General features: G+C 38.7%; 1 protein-coding gene across 1 annotated transcript in view; it reads left to right on the top strand.

The window, feature by feature from the left end:
* LOC105917650 (adhesion G-protein coupled receptor G1) overlaps positions 1 to 18,261 on the top strand; it is a 35,078-nt gene extending 16,817 nt beyond the window's left edge. The window contains exons 8-13 of the mRNA XM_036136281.1: positions 12,668 to 12,783; positions 13,019 to 13,287; positions 13,362 to 13,458; positions 15,413 to 15,542; positions 17,452 to 17,608; positions 17,768 to 18,261. Coding sequence (XP_035992174.1) covers positions 12,668 to 12,783; positions 13,019 to 13,287; positions 13,362 to 13,458; positions 15,413 to 15,542; positions 17,452 to 17,608; positions 17,768 to 17,889 — 891 coding nt within the window. The 3' untranslated portion in view covers positions 17,890 to 18,261. The remainder of the gene's footprint in view (positions 1 to 12,667; positions 12,784 to 13,018; positions 13,288 to 13,361; positions 13,459 to 15,412; positions 15,543 to 17,451; positions 17,609 to 17,767) is intronic.
* The last annotated feature ends 1,875 nt before the right edge of the window (positions 18,262 to 20,136 follow it).

Genomic DNA, 20,136 nt, shown 5'->3' with positions numbered 1-20,136 from the left:
AATCAAGAAAAGTAAGCACCTTTATCCGAGAGGTGCAAAGCTAAGATAAATGTGCAACTACCAGAAACTATTATATGATCTAAATATGACTTTAAGAGTCCTAACCTAGATTAATAAGATGTCTTTTTAAAGATTAATGTAACCTGTAAAGGCACTACACTCAGATCAAACCACAGAAAAAAAGATTATCATGCAATGCAGAACCAAGATTCTAACGATACTAATATTGAACACCTTATGAATATGGAACTTATAAGACATATGCAGTGATTACAAAAACTCTCAATTTCTTTTCTCTCTTTTACACAATGCATTCAATTGTTGTCATGATGTCTTGCGTCTCGGAGATGTCTTCTTCTCGCCTTTAAAGAAGATGGTTTAAAGAGTCAGTGTTCCAACCGCGGTCTCCACACATCTGTATGTTAATCTTTATTAAAAATAAAAAACGAAAACAAAATAAAATTCCAGCTGCCCCTCCGTGGGTGGCTATCGGCGCCTCGAGCTGCCCCGTTGCCGGATGGCACGGGTGGGTGGCAGTTGAAAACCCTTCCAGTCAGCCAGTCTGACCCGAAGGCTGGTCCGGTGTTGTTCCCCTTGGATCCTCTATTTGGCTGGTACACATGGCTCTGGAATCAGATGGGCCCTTGACCTCTGTAATTCCGGAGGTTGACTTCGGTCCCGAAAAGCTCCTTTCAGTCATATGGAATCATATCCTGTAATGAAATTAACTGAACACTCCCACAAGAAACACACTTCACATCTTCCATTGTTCCATCTCCATCCTATTTTAGAAATGTAATAGTTAATGAGACATTTTATCGCAATTCCTCTTTCCTCGTCCTTACGCTGTCCTGTAAAAAAATGCAAAGACCAGACAAATACGTTAATCTCTGGTGAAGATCCCCCTGTCTGTAAAATCAAAAATTAGTTAATGCAGTTGTGAAATCAAAGTATAGTAACGAGACGTATGTAAGGCCCGTTTGTGCTGGACCAACCTTTTGTCTAAGTTTCCTTGAGACAGTGAGTCTGCTGCCTAACCTTTGACCGTTAAATTTAATCTAGCTTGGTTCCTGGCTTGTTTCCTGGAAGTTAACTAAAACAATGAGAAGCCTCATGTAAGCATTTTTAACAGCGTTATCTGCTCACAAGACTGTCATATGGCCTCGGTGCATCCTGGGATGTACACATGCCCACTGAAGTGTGAAACCAACCTTTGTTCTACATACATCCTCATCTGTTTAGGTCACTGGGTTAAAGTTAACATTTATATTACTTTAAGCTACACTATTATATATAAGTGATTATATTTCCATAACACTGTTATCCTGTAAGAATGTCAGAATGTTCTCTGGATTAAAAATTAAAGATTACCATTCACCACACCTCACAAAACGTTTCAGCACATCACCACACTTTGCTTCTGTACCCTTTACTCAGATGTCTATGCTGTAAAAAAGTTCCTATTTTTAATCTGAGAGGAAAAGCAAACCCTCATTTTGTTTTATCCAGTTGTTACAAATCCTGATCCAGTTTACTGCAACAGATATACGTGGCTTTGAATCCTTAACAAACCTACCTGACACACCAATGATTTTAAAGTAAACTAAATATGCATTAAGTTACCCTCTGTTTATCTCTGTTTTATCCAGTTTTTTGTAGTTTATGTAGTTTTTCTGTTTACTTGTGCCAAGGGTTAATATATTTATTTATTTATTTATTTATTTTATTTATTTATTCGAACATGATACAAATATAAAAATAAAATAGTGCACAGTAACAAGAAGTGCATAAGAAAGAAGAGAAAATACAGATTTTTGTTTCAGTTAACATATCATGCTCAAAACGGGGTAGGAAGAAGTGAGAACTTATAAACTCCTACCCCTAAACACTTGAGATTTTAGAGTCCTACTGTCATTAAAAAAATAAAAAAAAATAAATCAAAATCAAAGTGGCAGTTTGAAGTAACAGTTACTAATATTTACCTATACATTTTCCCATTTTATGCTGGTTTATCTTTCTAAACCCTTACACCAAGTTATTATCTTCAATACACACCTTATTGCTTTCTGTCCCCATGTGTATATCTATTGAAAATTACCTCTTTGTACCTTCTTTTGAATTGTGTTAAACTATTGCTTTGTTTTAAATCTTCATGTAACTTATTCCATAACTTTACACCTTTAATTGAAATACAGAAGCTTTTCCTTGTTGTTCTAAAATTGCGGATCTTGAAGATTGAGTGACCCCTTAAGTTATACCCCCCTTCTCTTTCAGAAAACGTGCTCTGTATGTGCTCAGGTAACAACTTCTTTGATACCTTGAACATAAATTGAGCCATTTTAAATTCTACAAGGTCGTCAAGTTTGAGAATTCTGGATATTATGAAGAGCGGGTTTGTATGCTCATAATAACCGACATTATGGATGATTCTAATGGCTCGTTTCTGTAGGACGGTTACCGGATGTAAAGAGCTCTTGTAATTAACTCCCCACACTTCACAGCAATATGATAAATATGGTAAAATCAGAGAGTTATATAGAGTATGAAGTGATTTAGCATTCAATACATGTCTAGCTCTGGCCAATATGGATATACTTCTACTGAGTTTACTCTGTAAGTGTTGAATATGAGGTTTCCAACTGATTTTGTCATCTATTATTAAACCGAGGAACTTATTAGCAAAAACCCTTTCTAGAGTTACGTCCTCTATTTGAACTTGAATTTCAATATTTTTATAACAGTTCCCAAAGACCATGAATTTCGTCTTGTCCAAATTTAGGGATAATTTGTTATGGTCAAACCATATCTTTAACTTACTAATCTCTGAAGTGACTGTTGAGAGAAGATGCTCTAAATTATCTCCTGAGGCTAGAATATTTGTGTCATCAGCGAATAAGATAAATTTTAATGCATTGGACACTTTACTGATATCATTTATATAAAGATTAAATAAAATTGGTCCCAATACTGATCCTTGTGGTACTCCACAGACAGTCTCCTGCCAATCAGATTCCACATCTCCCAATTTCACAAATTGTTTCCGGCTCTTTAAATAACTCCTCATCCAGTCAGAAACTACTCCCCTAATTCCATAGCGTTCTAATTTTTTAAGTAGGATTTCATGATTTATTGTATCAAAAGCTTTCTTTAAATCTATAAATATCCCTACTGCCAGTTTCTTACTATCTATTGCGTTGGTTATTTCTTCTATTAAGTCAGTTACGGCCAGCGATGTTGACCGGTTTGCTCTGAATCCATATTGACTGCTGATAAGTAGCGAATGTTTTTCTATGAATTGTTCCAGTCTTTTCTTAAAGAGTTTTTCCAGGATTTTAGAAAATTGTGGGAGAAGAGAAACAGGCCTGTAGTTAGTGAAGAGGTGTTTGTTGCCAGTTTTATACATTGGTTTGACCTTTGCTATTTTCATTTTGTTGGGAAATGATCCTGTTTGAAATGATAAATTGCAAATATAAGTTAGTGGTTTAGAGATTCCTTTAATTACTATTTTAATAGTTTTCATGTCCAGATCATCACAGTCAGTGGAAGTCTTATTTGTACAGTTATTCACAATGTTTATGATTTCTTCTTCTAGTACAGGGTTGAGATATAAGGAGCTGGGATTATTCTCAATTAGATATTGCTGAGTTGCAGTTTTTGTAGTCGGTATTTTTTCTGCTAATTGAGGTCCTATATTAACAAAAAATCTATTAAATTTATTGACGACACTTTTCAAATCAGTTATATTCTGTTCATTATCTATAAAATAGTCTGGATATTTGTTATTGTTAACTTTTCTAATGACTCTATTTAAAATATTCCATGTTTCCTTAATGTTGTTTTTATTCCTATCCAGTAATTTATAATAATAGTCCTTTTTACATGTTTTTATAATATTAGTTAACTTATTTTTATATTTCTTATATTTGTTTTCTGATTCAGACGTTCTATGTTTTAGAAATTCTCTATAAAGTTTGTTTTTCTTTTTACATGCCTTTTGTATTCCTTTTGTGATCCACTGTTCATTTTTTTGATTGCTTTTCCTGTTATATTGTTTGATTGGGCAGTGCTTGTTATATAATATTTTAAATATTTTTAAAAATTCATCATATGCTGAATTCACATCATTCATTTTATATATTAATCTCCAATCATAGGCCAACAACTCGGCTTCTAGAGCTCTTAGTGTCTCTTCAGACGTAACCCGTTTGTAATGCGTCTCTATTTTTTGATTGTCTGTTTTGCACTTACAGTCGTAGACTATGAACACTGGTAAGTGATCGGTTATGTCATTCATTAATATTCCACTAGTTAAATTATTTTCCAGCACATTTGTAAAAATATTATCAATTAAGGTAGCGCAGTGCGATGTAATGCGACTGGGCCTGGTGATTTTAGGATACAAGCTTAAACTGAACATGGTGTTAATAAATTCTTCAGTCATTCTATGTCTATTTGGATTGAGAAGGTCAATATTGAAATCCCCACAGAAAAATATTATTTTTTGATTAATTGTTATAAATTTTTCTTCTATCCAGTTGTTGAATACTTCAATGTTTGATCCAGGGGCTCTATAAATGCAACTCACTAAGACATTTTTCCTTTTTTCCATGAGTATTTCTATAGTCACACATTCAAACATGTTGTCCATCACAGTTGACATTGTTTCAATCAACTTATAATTAATCTTCTTATCAACATATAAAGCTACTCCTCCTCCATTTTTGTTTTCTCTGTTATAATATAAAGTTTAAGATCTATATAACTTTACGTTACAGTGTTATCATATAAATGTTTATGTCATATCCCTCTGCTTGGAACAAAATTAATTTTGTTACAAAACATTAACAAAGAATAGTATTATCCATCACAGGGAATCAATTAACTGCAAATAATCATCTGACTTGAAGCATGAAAAACACTGCCTTATATCCTGGATTCAGATCAAAACTTAATGCAATTTCATAATCCCACAGATCTACAAGAAGTCCATCAAAAGTTGTATAAGATCAGTGTACCCATTGAAATAATAATTGTAAACTAATATGCTCACAGCAAGTTGATGGTATGAGAATGCTGAGTGTTCCAAGGTACTTACATACTGATAAAATATTGGGTTTTACCTGAATAAAACACCTGGTAACGGCAAAGTCTGGTGAAAATCTGATAAGTTTTAGCATGCAACAGTTATATTGTACAATAGAAAAATCTCAATACTTATGAGATATCAAGAGATAGCCTAACAGATCAGTTTAACCTAAAAAGTGTATCTCTGCAATGAATAGGAAACCAGACGTCACACTCAAATCACCGCTGTGCCTGCTAGTGAGAGGCCCCCTGCGTCATAGAAGCTGATAAGAACTTCCAGTCTGTAAATTTATGGCATGCAGCTGTGAGCTTGCAGCATCACAGAACCCTAAATGTGAAAAATATCCCCACCCCAGTGGATTTTCTGCTAATAATTGTGATGGTAAAATACACCTTCTGCTGTCAATTATGAGCAATATGGTCCTGGACATAATAGAATTAAAACTCATGTTTAAAAGGAACATATCAGTTATATAATAAAACATTTTAAGAGACAGTAGTATATTTTTCAAAACCGCAAACCTGTAGTGTTCGTATCTGCCCAATCGGCTGCCTTAAGAAGTTATTACCTGCACCAATCCATTTGCCTAGAAGCTCAAGAGTTGGAGACACAGATGAAATATTAAAAATCACATTCCATTAAATTTGGTCAGAAGAATATTGGTAGAAATAGAAGTCTGAATTACCTTAACAAAAAGTCTGTTATCAGTCTGTGGTCCTTGAGATGGACTGGACTGACATGTACAGCAGATCAGGCAGAAAAGAGATTGGAGCTTAGACGTCGCACTCACAGCTTCCATGTATGGAACTCCACATTTCGTCCCCCACGTGTTGCAGTGATTCGCTGTCGACGCACCTCAGTGACAAAGTTCTGGTCCATGACTCAGAAACTGGATGAGACATTCAACTCCAGTGTATGCAGACAGTCATTTTTCCTTGATAGCTTAGGATCTGTGCTGTTCATAGGCGTTGGCCATTGTTCCAAGGTGAGGAAACATTGTTCATGGGAGCGTTATCCCCTAGATGAGGCACTGACCTTCTTGAAGGTGAGGTGGTATTAGGACTTCTTGCCAGGATTTAGTGATGTGAAACAGTCCTTGGCCCAGTGTCCAGCGTAAGCAACTGTCCCAGATGTGATGGGTGCCCCACGACACACATATCGGCTGTAAATGCTCAGTTTCATTCTTCCAACCCCAAATCGGCACCGATCTGCGTCTCATGTCAGACGTGTCCATACTCCAGAACGAACAGACCTGCAACAAAATTAAGATAGAAAAAGGAAAACAGGGGGGAGGGAGCTCCCCCACCTTAAATTAAAATAGGGACAGTTCTCGATGGAATCAGCTGCTTACTGTCACTCCTTCCTATATTGTTTTCCAATAACTGTAATTTTACCAACTTTTAGTAATTAACAAACTCAAGCGTTGTGTATCACCCTTCCTTTGAGTCACAGGCAAATGGTGTATCAAATATTGTCTCAGCGAGCGTATCAAGATTTAAAATCATCAGCTGAGATATTGAAGAGGGCACGTTGTTTTTGTTGTTGTAACACTATTACTCTAAATAATTCCCCTAAATTGGACTGATTTATTTAGGATCCACACCTGTGTGTTAGATCCATCCTAATGATTTTTTTCAGAAGATATCAAGAGTCCCAGTCAAACTCAGGAACCTTCTGCTAAAGTGTATAAAGAAAATGCTGTGTAACTCCATCTATCAAGGAAAAAAATATAAAAAACACCAAAGGTACATTTTAAAACAGCTCTAAAATCAGTTATGCGCCTGTGTTTAGTAAATTGTTAAGTCAAATACTGCCGGCCACAAACAATCACCAGCAACTGATGTTGAAAAGTTAATTCACCAGAATTTGCACATTACCAAATGAACAAAGAAAAAAGATTCCTCGGGCTCTAAATTACTGTGTAACAAGGGCATCTGCATTTTGTGGGACCATGAAAATGTGATTACATATAATGAATAATTTGGGGACCGTCCTGTGATGATCCCGTAATATTGTCTATTTCTACTAGGTTCTGGCGCTCTGCAATATCAGTATTTATACTAAAACAATGCAAACCAATAACATTGGTCATAGAGTCCTCAATTTTAGCTGCTTCTTTTGAGGATAACTTCAAAACTGACTCATGACTAAATGCAGTGTCAACAAAATCTGTCAAATTACCGCAATATTTGTTTGCACACACTATTAAGGTACAGTTTAACCCAACATGTAACTCTGTTTAGTTCTGCTTAATATGGTTTTCCCAGGCCTGCAAATGAGCAAAAGTTTATAGGATTTACTACTCTCTAGTAAACAGCTAGATTGAAGTCTGACGGATTATATTTATTTATTTATCTATTATAACTAGGGCTATCAAACAATGAAAACCTGTTAATCACTTTTTAATCGCAAATTATATTTAATGTCTGAAAGTATATACATTCATTAGGCATTTTGAAATGCTATTTTGCAATAGATAACGCTAGTTAAAATTACACTCTAACAGAAGGTGTTAGAAAAATATAAATGTCATCATTTTATTTTATCAAGCTACAGGCACTTGGTTTGTTCTAAGAGCTTGCTTTCAGGAAGGTACCATTGTTTTTAACCTTAGATAAAATGATTTCCCCAGATAAGGAATGTCTCCTTTATCTAACTGCACATGAAGCTGGTGATTTAATCATCACCCACAATGAAACCTGCTCCCTTCTGTGTTTACCCCCATGTTGTAAACTCAAGACCGTGATTAAATCCTCCTGACCTCATGTGATGTGTGACAAGAAAGACAAGGGGACAGAGGCAGCCCCGTGTCTGTGTTGGTTTTCCCTCCAGGACAAAGAGGCCATTCATCACAACCCTAACATAAGGCATCTTCCCTTTTTTGTTTTTTCCCAATTTATAATGCCTCAAACAGATGTTTAATGTTCTCCCAAATGTTCAACAACTTTACCAAATGTCCAACCTCTTTCTAACTTTTAGGCTACAGTTCAAAATAAAAAGTTTTCTCCAAAACTCACCAAAATGCAGGCCGTGGTCTCTCTCCAATGCAACTCACCCAATCAGCTTGCAGCCAATACCTTAAATGCTTTACTGCATTGAAATTCTCCTGCACTTCAACAAACATTATTAATGCATCGACCTTTTTTCTAATGATTTCCAAATTCCCCTTAGTTTTTCACCCATATTTTTACTTATCACTTTTACTTAAGAAAATTAAACTGCGCCCCAGTCACCGCTCTTATCTTTAGGCCCATGCGCGTGGAGAAATTCACACACACATACACAAGAGACTTCGAAGCCACGCACACACAGAGACAGACTCAGACTGTAGCTTCTAATCATTCAAACCATGGAACCCATTTAAACCAAAATAAAATTGTTAAACCGACCAGGACAGACAACGTTTAAGACAGACAGCCTTGCGCGCGCAGAGCGTCTTCTTTTAATACCCTTCCACTCGACGAAACCAACTATTCATTTAAATACCACCTCGGTCTAATCGTCGTGCAATCAGAATCCCCGTTCTGATGCTAGAGAACAATATAAATGTCCCCTTGGGGCCCCTTTCTTTTAATCTTTTATCTTCTTTTACAGCTCACTTTAAAGGTCTTGCTGTCTTAGCCTCAACTTTTAGATGGTTTTGTATTCTTGGCCGTTCCTATCGCTACGTTTCTTTGGAGAGTCCCCTTTCTCCGAGGTAACGTTCCACCTCAGTGTTAAAACCCCAGACTCGTCAGTCATGGAGAGGGAGCGACCAACTTCCGAGACTATTTTTTATCTTTGTAATTTTATCTTTTTTATTGTCTTTTATTTTATTTTTCAACAGCCTCACAACTTAACGGCTTCTTGGCTTTTATCTCTTTTATCATTTCTATCTTATTTTACGGTTTTCCGACGTGGACATACAGATAACTCTCATTCTCTCATTTCTCAGTTTCAACATAAATTCTATTTAAACCTATTTGTACTGTTCAGCCTCTGATATTTTGAGAAGAAAGCATCTCACTTACAGCAACACTTGATTTAGCCTACATCTAATCTTTAGCCAATAGGAGAATCAAAATCTCCTTACTTTTTTTCGGGTCGACCCTGTTTTGCTGTAAGTGATTACTTCTTCGTGCCCAATTTCAAAAGGTTCCTCCACTTTAATGTCACATCCGGGTCACGGCTAACCAAATTGTGATTTATTTATTATTGGCCTAATCCTGCTTCGCTACTAAAGGCCCATTTTTACCCCGGTTTAAGATTTGACAATAAAATAAGGAATCATTGATCAGAGGTAGAACGATTTAAATACATATTTAATTCATAGAAATTAAATATGGAGACAGAGTACATACCATTTACAAGATGTTGTTCTCACCGGTGGATAAGTCTGTCTGTCTGAAGTAAGTTTTACCAAGACATTCCTTTTATCAACTTTAAACTCCTCCTACATGGCTCAGAGGGAGGATGACTGACCCCCTCTCCTGCTGACCACCCCCTCAGGACAATAAAACTCCATGTTTATCTTACGCTGGAGCAGGAAAGGACAAACCCCACTCTGCTTTCCTCAGTAACCCCAACTAAGATATATTTTTAATTCTCAACAGTATCCTCCTCTGATCTCCTGTAATGCATTTGCTAAAGCAACAATATTTCTAGAAATTGAAAACCTCTACTCAGAAAATTATACTGAAAGTAAACTGTTGGCGTACCCAAAATTCATGTTAAATTACAGAGTTTATTTAAAAGAATGAATTGTGGCAGGAGAAACAGATCAACAGTACCAGACTTGAGCAGGTGAATTATGGCGCCTGGAACAGGCGGTTGAGGATGAGCAGGGGGTCGATGGGAGAAGCTCAAAGCAGAGCAAATCTGGCGGTGAAAACAAGGCAACCACCAGGGCACGCAGAGCAGGCGTTTGGGGCTGCGTGGGAATGGGTAGCCCAGCAGTGAGGAGACTTGGCACTTGGCAGAGCACGGTGAGGGCGAACAAGGCACAGTGAGATAGCGAGAGTGAGGAGACGTTCTGGCGGAGATGAGTTGACTGAGGAGGGTTTATGTAGGCTGGTGGACTGAGTCAACTTAATTAAGAGCAACAGGTGGAGACGATCTAGGGTAGGGTGATATCCGTCTTCTTCCGCTTATCCGGGGTCGTGTCGCGGGGGTAGCAGCTCCAGTAGGGAGGCCCAGACGTCCCTCTCCCCGGCCACTTGGGCCAGCTCCTCCGGAGGAACCCCAAGGCGTTCCCAGGCCAGTCGGGAGACATAGTCCCGCCAGCGTGTCCTGGGTCTTCCCCTGGGCCTTCCCCTGGGCCTCCTCCCGGTGGGACGTGCCCGGAACACCTCACCAGGGAGGCGTCCAAGAGGCATCCTGACCAGATGCTCGAGCCACCTCAACTGGCTCCTCTTGACGTGGAGGAGCAGCGGCTTTACTCTGAGTTCTCCCCGGATGACTGAGCTCCTCACCCTATCTCTAAGGGAGAGCCCAGACACACTACGGAGAAAACTCATTTCAGCTTGTATCCGGGATCTCGTTCTTTCGGTCACGACCCAAAGCTCGTGACCATAGATGTGGGTAGGAACGTAGATCGACCTGTAAATCGAGAGCTTCGCCTTTTGGCTCAGCTCTATTTTACCACAACGGATCGGTACAGTGCCCTCTTCACAGCAGAAGCTGCACCAATCCACCTGTCAATCTCCCGTTCCATCTTCCCCTCATTCGTGAATGAGACCCCAAGATACTTGAACTCCTCCACTAGGGGCAGCGCATCCTCCCTAACCCGGAGAAGGCACTCTACCCTTTTCCGGTTCAAAACCATGGTCTCGGATTTGGAGGCACTGATTTTCATCCCAGCCGCTTCCTACTCGGCTGCGAACCGCTCCAGTGAGAGCTGTAGATCACGCCCTGATGAAGCCAATAGGACCACGTCACCCGCGAATAGTAGAGACGCAATCCTAAGGCCACCAAAACGGATCCCCTCAACACCTTGGCTGAGCTTAGAAATTCTGTCCATAAAAGTTATGAACAGAATCGGTGACAAAGGGCAACCTTGGCGGAGTCCAACTCTCACTGGAAACGAGTCCGACTTACTGCCGACAATGCGGACCAGACTCTGACACCGGTCGTACAGAGACCTGACAGCCCTTATTAAAGGGTCCGGTACTCCATACTCCCGGAGTACCCCCCACAGGATCCCTCGGGGGACACGGTCGAATGCCTTCTCCAGATCCACAAAGCTCATGTGCTTTGTTGTAGGGTGATGGCTGGAGGTAACTGTGCTGGATGCATAATAACTGAGGGGAGACAAAAGTCCCAAAAAAATATCCAAACAAAAACCCACACCGTGAAAGCCCCCCTCCTCATGGGAGGATACCAGACGATCTCAAAAAGAAAAACAAAACATCAGAAGTACAAAATCCAAACCAAAAAACAACCCTAGAGTCCAACAGAAAACAACCCAAACAGGTGGCCTAGAACCCAAACATAGAAAGTTTTAGGTGTCCGGTCAGGAGGTTGGTGGCCAAGGAGGAGCTCTGCAACCCACTGTGATCCATTAAGGAGTTCAGATGATGACTGAAGACCAGGAAGGACCACCGGCGGTGACTGAAGACACGGAGGAGCAACTGCTTCATTGTGGCCGGCAATGGAGCAGATCCCTCGACGGCCGGCAACGGAGCAGAACCCTCGGCGACGGAGCCTCACTTGGGTCCTTTTAATGTAGAGCTCAAGAGCATGGACAGGAGCCAGGTCTACCCGGACCTCCTCTTCGAAGGACTCTGGGGCAAAGGCTTGAGGTGCGTCTACTTGAACCCCCTTCTCGAAAGACCCCCTCTCGACGGTCTCTGGAGGGGAGACTGGAGACAGGTCCCCTGGACCCCCTCCTCATGGGAAACGTTCTCTCTGGCCAGGAATGGTGTAACCGTAGAAACAGAACAGGGAAATAAGTTTCCTTATTATAATTTAGACCTACCCAGATAAATGGGCAGCAACGATTGCTTCTCTGATTTAGTATTTGTTATGATTTGGGGTTTTGTTTTGGGACTGTTTAACAGATAATCTCATCTCCATGCTCCACTCTTCCCAGACACCAGTCACTTTAAGTACCGTATTTTTCAGACTATGAATTGCTTCATAATATAAATTGCATCAGTCAAAAAATGTGTCATAAAGAGGAAAAAACGCATATACGTCATACTGGACTATACACATTTAGACATTTCTTTCACACAATCCAAGATTCAAATCTGACATTTACTCTGGCAATGTATTAAATTATACAGCTGCATACACAACCAGTTGAATAATATGGAACATGCCTGAGAGGACGAATGGGGTAAATTAGCAACTCCAAATGACAAAAGGTTTAATCCAGCGCATTTCAGACTAACGAGCCTTTAAAAACAAGAGCTGACAAAGGATGTGCTTCTTCTAACTGAATAATCAGTGTGTGAGTCTTGTCTAAGAGTGGTTTAAACTGAATTGGGTGCCCACAGTATAAAGATAATTCCACCTTTAAAATTTGAAACTTTAAAATGTGCTGTTATAAAATTGCAATATAGATCAGAGACAAAATGTGATACTATATTTTCTCCACAGGTAACTGCAAAGCTCTCAACCATAGATGCTGAGATCCTGTTCTACATTACCTACATTGGCTGTGGTATTTCTCTTCTTGCTCTGGTTGTCACTGTTTTGCTCTTCATTACCAACAGGTACCATGTTCTTCCATGAAGACGCGTATACAACTTTCACATTTCTTTATACTTTTTTCCTTCATTCGTCCATTTTTCTAGAACATTGAAAATATATTATCTTCATTGTAAGTTTAGTCATCTGTTCCTCTTTTCATTACTCAGCTTTTATAACGTAATTTTATAACACAATATGGGAATGAAATCGGCTGAGAAGTTGTCAACTACAATAGAGCATGTTGTCTATTTCTGACAGAAAACTCAGAGCGGATGATTCCAAGAAGATCCACATCAGCCTTGCAGTTTCCCTCATCCTCCTAAATGTCCACTTCCTCCCCAGCCAGGCAGTGGCAGAGACGTCATCCAATGAGCTTTGTCTTTATGTTGCTCTTCTTCTTCACTACTCCCTGTTGGCCTCTTTCACCTGGATGGCCCTGGAAGGCTTCCATCTCTACCTTGTCTTGGTCAAAGTCTTCAACATCTATGTGAGGAGATACCTGCTCAAACTCAGTGTGGTGGGATGGGGTGAGTGGATTCATCAGAGTCTTGAAGGTAAGAGTCTGCAGCCTTAAATTAAGGAAGCAGTTGATGTCTTTCAGGTCTTCCTGCAGTGGTTGTGGCAGTTATAGTGATCATTGACAAAGACAACTATGGTCGTGTGCCTCTGGACTCATCTAAACCCAATGAAACTGCAGTGTAAGGAAAAGAACAATTCTCATCCCCTAATCTTTGGGTGATCATTTGAGAGGCTGGTTCATATCTCCTGAGCAACAAAATAGTTTGCTCTGCTCTGGTCATCCTTCCATCACAGACAAAAGATGTGCAGAAAATGCTTCACAATATTTCCAGCTACTGTATGAAAAAAATAATCAATATCTTAACATTGCAGGTGATCTAAAAACCTCTAAATTAGAGAGGCATAATAATTTATGTGAGGCATAAAGTATTTTTCTTTAAGAAGAATATTATTAGATACTTTGCAAAAAGCACTCAATGATCAGCTGAATCACAGTTGTTATATTTGTGAAAGTTGAATAACAGACAGTGAATTTGGAAATCTTGGGCTATTGATTTGTTGAAAGGTTTTTTTCCATTTACTCCTAAATTACACACTTTTCAGTTTAATAGATACAGCCAGAATAGAAAAAGTGGACTTCAGAAAGCTGAAATTGACAAAGGCAACATTTCTTAAAAAAATCAATAAAATAATGGCACAAAAGGCACAAAAGAAATAGTTTTTAAAGATTTTAGTGTCAACTATGGAGTGTATTTTGTTGATACCGCTGCTGCCCAAACAGGACTTTAAAACTGAATTAACACTTGGTTTTGAAGAACCATTTATTTTTTCACAGTGTTTCAAATATAATTTTAAATATTTCCCCCCCCCTGGGATTATTAAAGTATGTCTGATTCTGATAATGAAACAATGCAAAATCACTGCCCTACAGCTCCATGGTGCTATTCACTGTTTGACATAAAGAAAGCAGCATATTTGTGTCTGTGATTATGTAAAAAAGTATTTACTTGTGATCATTTAATTATATTTTTATTCAAACAATAATTTCATATTCATTCATCTACTAAAGTGATAATTTGATCTGACATTGTTGACATACTGTCATGAATTGTTTGTAGAAGGACCAAATGGCAGACCGGAGCTTGGAAGGGGCATGATGAATTGCAGGGTGGTTTAGTATAAATGAAAAAAATAAAACTTTCCTGCAGACCAGACAAAGACAGGGAGCAGGAATAAAGCTGGCCTGAACAGGGGTAGCATAAAGGAGGACCTGACAAGGAGTAAGAGGAAATTTGCAGTTTAAACAGGGGGGGAAACATGTAGGAACGTCAAGGGAGAGTAATAAGCACATGTAACAGGTATAACAGTGACTGAGCTGAAGGACAGGGAGAGCAATGAAGTGGCAGGAAACAGGGAGAAAAAAACAGAACTTAAAAATCTAACAGAAAAAAAGAATAAAGTAGCTAAACCCATACTGAGGTGGGGGAAGGAACCAAATCTACGGACTAATAACAAATACTAAACAGACTGCATGAACCCCGTGAGCCTAGAAATAAGCTTTCAATTTCTAGAATTAAACCAAAATGATATAATACTACTTAATACCGAGTGGAGAACTTTTTGTACTATGCAGAACAACTAACAAGCATAACTATGGCGACATACACGGGAATATTGGAGAAAGCAGATATTCAAGCCAGTTATTAACGAAAGACTGGGTGGTTTTTTTAACAAAGACAGACATTTTATTGGTGGACTAGACCAGTACAAGATGTGCAATAGCATATGTTGTCCAAACTAGTGTTGAGGCTGCTGAACATAATATACATAATGTTGGTAATTACTTAGAATTGTCACTGAATAAAGCAACCATCTTACATCTAATTGGGTAGGAAATGTGTCAGCAGTCAACATAGATTAATACATGGTTGTAGTTGAAAGGGCTATTGGGTATCTGTATATTTGAACAATTCAGAAGGATCACTGAGTAAACAAATAAGCTGTGAAAAAAAAAATTCTATAATAAATTATTGTATATTGTTCAGTCATCTTACCAAACCTAAATGTAGATTACTTTGCCCATTTTATAATTATACAATGATAAATTGCTGCCTGTGTTTCCATGCTGTATAGATGTTATATAACTGATGACACGGCGAAGCTGGTGACCACAGTGGGACTGTTCAGCCTGGTGTTCCTCTTTAACGTGATCATGTTTGGACTGGCAATCAAATGGTACATGAGTGCTGACTTACACAAGGAGGTAATAGTTTGAATATGTCTTTGTACTGATTACACCTTTGTATTACACATTACTTAATGTAGCAAATATTTCTGTAAAAACTTTATGTACAGTACAAATAAACATAAGGAACACCAGTCATATGTTTTATCAGTGTTTAATTTATTGACAATAACAAACTAATATTAATTATATACACAAATGTTAAAATGATTATTTTTGTCTGCCTTTTCTGACATTAACTTGAGTGACTTCTCGTCCTTAATTCACATGGATACTTAGATAAAAAAGCCAATTATTTTTACAATAGGTTCACTCTTCAAAGGTGGCTACCTACATGTTTCAGGAGTGTGTGTTTAGGAGTTTTTGGTAATCTTCTGAGCAATGCATTTGTAAGATCAGACATTGAAGTTGGATAAGGTGGCCAAACAAGAGGTCTCCACTCTAATTCACCCAAAGGTGATCCATCAGGTTGAGGTCAGGACTCTGTGCAGCCCAGTCAAGTCTTTTCCCAGCAAACTTACTCACTCATGTCTATAAGGAGGTGGTTGGACTGTTCGCACAAAGTTGGATCATGAAAATGTCCAGAATGTTTCCTCTCAACTGAATTTAAGTGTCTGAGCACAACTCTTGAAAAATAGTCCCACACCAGACTCATTTCTCTAGTAAACTTTACAACTGACACAAAGCAATCAGGCAGGTGCTGCTTTTCTGGAAACTGTCAATTCTGGAATCAACTATTGGGTTGCCAGACCGGTAGGTAGGATTCATCACTCCTTAATAGCATGTCTCCACTAAACTATAGTCTACACTTGATGTGGTAAACAAACCGGATCAAATACTCTGCATTGCACTTGGTGATGGAAAACTTAGATTCAGCTGATGGGCCATGAAAACCCATTTTAATAATCTCTCTATGAGCTGATCTTAAAATAATTTAACAGCCACATGTTGCTTTGTTGACTCTACAGACAGCTGAAGATCTCTGACCCAGGTCAGCATCCACTAACCAGTGGATTAGCCCAGCTAAGATGCACTTTCAGCTGGGCTAAATTTTCATCTTTTAGCCCAGCGTGGAATAAAACCCTTATTTCACCTAACATTGTTATGATATTTAAAGTTTTATTTTTGTATGTCTGGCCAGCCTGACAGTGATATTCCCATTGCTACCTGTAATGAAGATCACCAGCTGCACCTTTAGCTTCAGCATAATTAGGCTCACTCCATTCACCTGTTCTCCTGCCTTCTTGTACATTTATACCCTAGTTATCTGATGGGGGCAAGATTAGACAGTTAAATCCATGGTACAAGAACTTGGTCAGATAATAGGCAAGGCAGGAAAAAAAAAAAACACTGGCCATCTGACATGGCTTTCAAAAATCTGGTGCCGTCTGAATAACAAACAGAAGTATATAAAGGCTGGACAACAGGTGAATGGAATGAGCCTGTAATGCTGAAGCTGCATGTGCAGCCAAAAGTCAATTTAGTATTTAATATCTTATTATGCTTTTTCTAGTGGAATTGCTGACAATTGTTTCCTATGGCTACAATCAGGCTTTTACTTTTACTAATTGGCCTGAATCTGATTGTTTGGAACTGATTTTTCTTTGGATTGCACTGAAATCTATGTTATTGTATAGAATGTGAAGATGAATGTAATGACTCAAAGAAATAATACTAAAAAGCTTTGCGCCAGGCCTCTTTGTTTTCTTAGTAATGCCCTGAGATTACTTCTTGTGAATTAATTAAACTGGACTGACTCAAAGTTGTCTCACCACATTTGTATATCACTATACCTTTTGAGTGCCACTCACAGTGTGTGTGTGTGTGTGTGTGTGTGTGTGTGTGTGTGTGTGTGTGTGTGTGTGTGTGTGTGTGTGTGTGTGTGTGTGTGTGTGTGTGTGTGTGTGTGTGTGTTTAACCATGTTAGCATGGACGGAGTAAACATCACAAAGCCAAGCAAGAGATTTGCACCCTGCTGGTGCTCATGGTTCTGCTGGGCCTCACCTGGGGCCTGATCTTCTTCTCATTTGGCCACCTGACCACCCCTGGACTCTACAGCTTCTGTATACTGAACTCTTTGCAAGGTTTGAAGAGCTTTTTCAAAGTATAATGCAGGAGCTGTGAATGTAACCTGACTGAGTAGAGTTATTTATTAGTCTCTTATTGTTATTTAGGACTTCCTTGATAATTGTCTCCTATAAAACATATAAATCTTTATCTAATTTCATCATTGTATTTTACAGGTTGCTTCATCTTCATTTACTTTGTGTTGATGTGGAAAAAGTCGAAAGATGCTACTAGCAAGCTGAGCTCTTCTAAAGTACAAAGCTCTGACACTGGAACACAAGCAAAGTCCCACCCATAAAGATGTGATTGAAAAATGTAAACATGCCTGCTGTTTTATATCTCACTGTTTTTGTTTAAAAATAAATATCCAAAGAAACAAGCATTCCAGATAGTGCTATCTCATTATAACCAAAGTAACCTTCAGTTATAAGGCAATCTTCAATATATTTTTTCTCTTTAAGCTTAGCCATCTATTGGTTGCTAAATAAGTGCTCACTCGTTGGACTCATCTGCTGCCTGGTTTACTCTGGTCACGACCCGGACTGTCTCTTGTTTTTGGAGTATTGCATTGCCCTTTGGATTCTTTAACCACCTCCAGCCACTCCAGTCATCACCTGCATGTTCTGCCTGTCATTGGTCTGATCTGCTCGCATCTCCTGTACTGCCTGTCATTTACACATCTTTTAATAAATCTTTTGATGTGTAACTCCATGTTTAATTGAATTCATAGACGCAACATCATAGTAATCTAACAGAGGCAGGAAGATCAGTAGGACAAAATACGTCCTTGCACTAAAAGAAAAAGATATATTTCTGAAGATAAACCCTAGTTTGATCCTCAACTTTTTTACATGTTCAGTGTCACATAAATTAAAGCTTATTGTAAATTCCTCTGCCAAAGTAACCTTGTCAACAAGTTTAATTTCTGCGACGTTTGCACATTCACAAACAAATGAGAATCCATCTTTGACCAGTCTTGCTTCAACCGTTTGTGACCGAACCATAAAAAGGTTTGAGCCAATCACATTGCAGTACTGTGGTTTAAGACGGGAAGTACCACTGCAACAAAAGCAAGAGCGGTTGAGCCCACAGCAGAACCAACATTGACATGGCAGCGCAGGAGGATGCACGCCTAGCCGCTGCTATCACATCTGTTTTGTAAAAAATCTGAATCCACTTTTTAGTCCACTTTGTGTAAAAGTTGTTAAATTGGTGCAAGATAATATTTTTTTTATCACTGTGAATTTGTATTCTATTTTAGTATTCTCCGTTTGTATCAGAAATTAGTTTCCATCTTGACATTCAACACCCTGTGCAGAAGGAACAGTCTTCCATCCATGGCCAGTCCAAAAACTGGTTGTACAGAAACTTTGATAAGAGTACTGAAAGAAAGTGTTCACAGAGTCCAATAACCTTGCAAGCCGGATTGATAATCACTCTAGTTCTGCTCATTATCGATCTGGGATTTCAGCAGAACTCTCTGAGCTGATTGGGCAAAGCGACACCTAATGCCTGCATACCGAAGGTTGGTTTTAGCTAAACATGGTATCAAATTAAAATGTAAGCAGCAAGAAGGCATGTTGGTCAAGGCACTTCTTGCTGTTTTTCTATCAAAGAAGAAATTGTGGATTCTTACAAAACAAATATGATGGCAGATGATATGCGTGCGTCCTCCTGTGCTGCCATGTTTATGTTGGCTCAGCTGTGAGCTCAACCGCTCTTGCTGTCGTTGCACCAGGATGTCGCACCCTAAACCTCAAAACTGCAACGTGATCGGCCCAAACCATTTTTGTTTTGGAAACAAACGGTTGAAGCGGGAGTGGTACAAGATGGATTCTGGATTGTTTGTGAACGCACAAATACCATGAGAATTCATGTTTCTGGCAAGGTTAAGAGCCCAAGGCTGATACTGTAAGAGTTGAGACATCACCAAGCTGGACCTCACATCAGGCTTTCTACTTTTATGGCTGCCTGGTGCTGGCGAAGTTGACTGAAAGCAAAAGTGGTCATGAAAACTGATGCCATCTATTTAACTTTTACATTATATGAAAATCAGAACTAGTTCAACTAGGCTTTATTTCTTTATCTGATGATTATATTGCCATTTGTTGTTTATGTTTTCCTCTACATTTAGTTAATAAGTAGTTAATGTTTGGTTGATAATTCATATTTGATTTTATAGGTAATCTGCACTTTTCAGTTAACACTCACTGAAATCTAAACTGTTGTTGATTGATTCAAATTTCCCTGCATTTTTCCTTGACACCAGAAACGCTAAAGATGCTTTTCATGTGCATGATGCTCCTATTTTATTTTCCAGGGTATATTTCACAATTGCATGCTTCCCAAAGATAACCATAAAACATAATGCGTCAATATGCACTGTTTCATATCACATCTCATCATGGCAAATTGATGTTTCAGTTGAACATGTTAAAGAACTCCCTCTCATCTTTGTGCAAAGGCATATCTCATGGATGGCAGAAGCATGAAAAATAAAACAGTTTTCCTGGAGAGAGAAAAAAAATGAATCCACAATTTTTTC

Source organism: Fundulus heteroclitus, chromosome 4 (assembly GCF_011125445.2).
Source record: "Fundulus heteroclitus isolate FHET01 chromosome 4, MU-UCD_Fhet_4.1, whole genome shotgun sequence".
Classification (NCBI taxonomy): domain Eukaryota; kingdom Metazoa; phylum Chordata; class Actinopteri; order Cyprinodontiformes; family Fundulidae; genus Fundulus; species Fundulus heteroclitus.
This window is presented reverse-complemented; position numbering and strand designations above follow the sequence as displayed.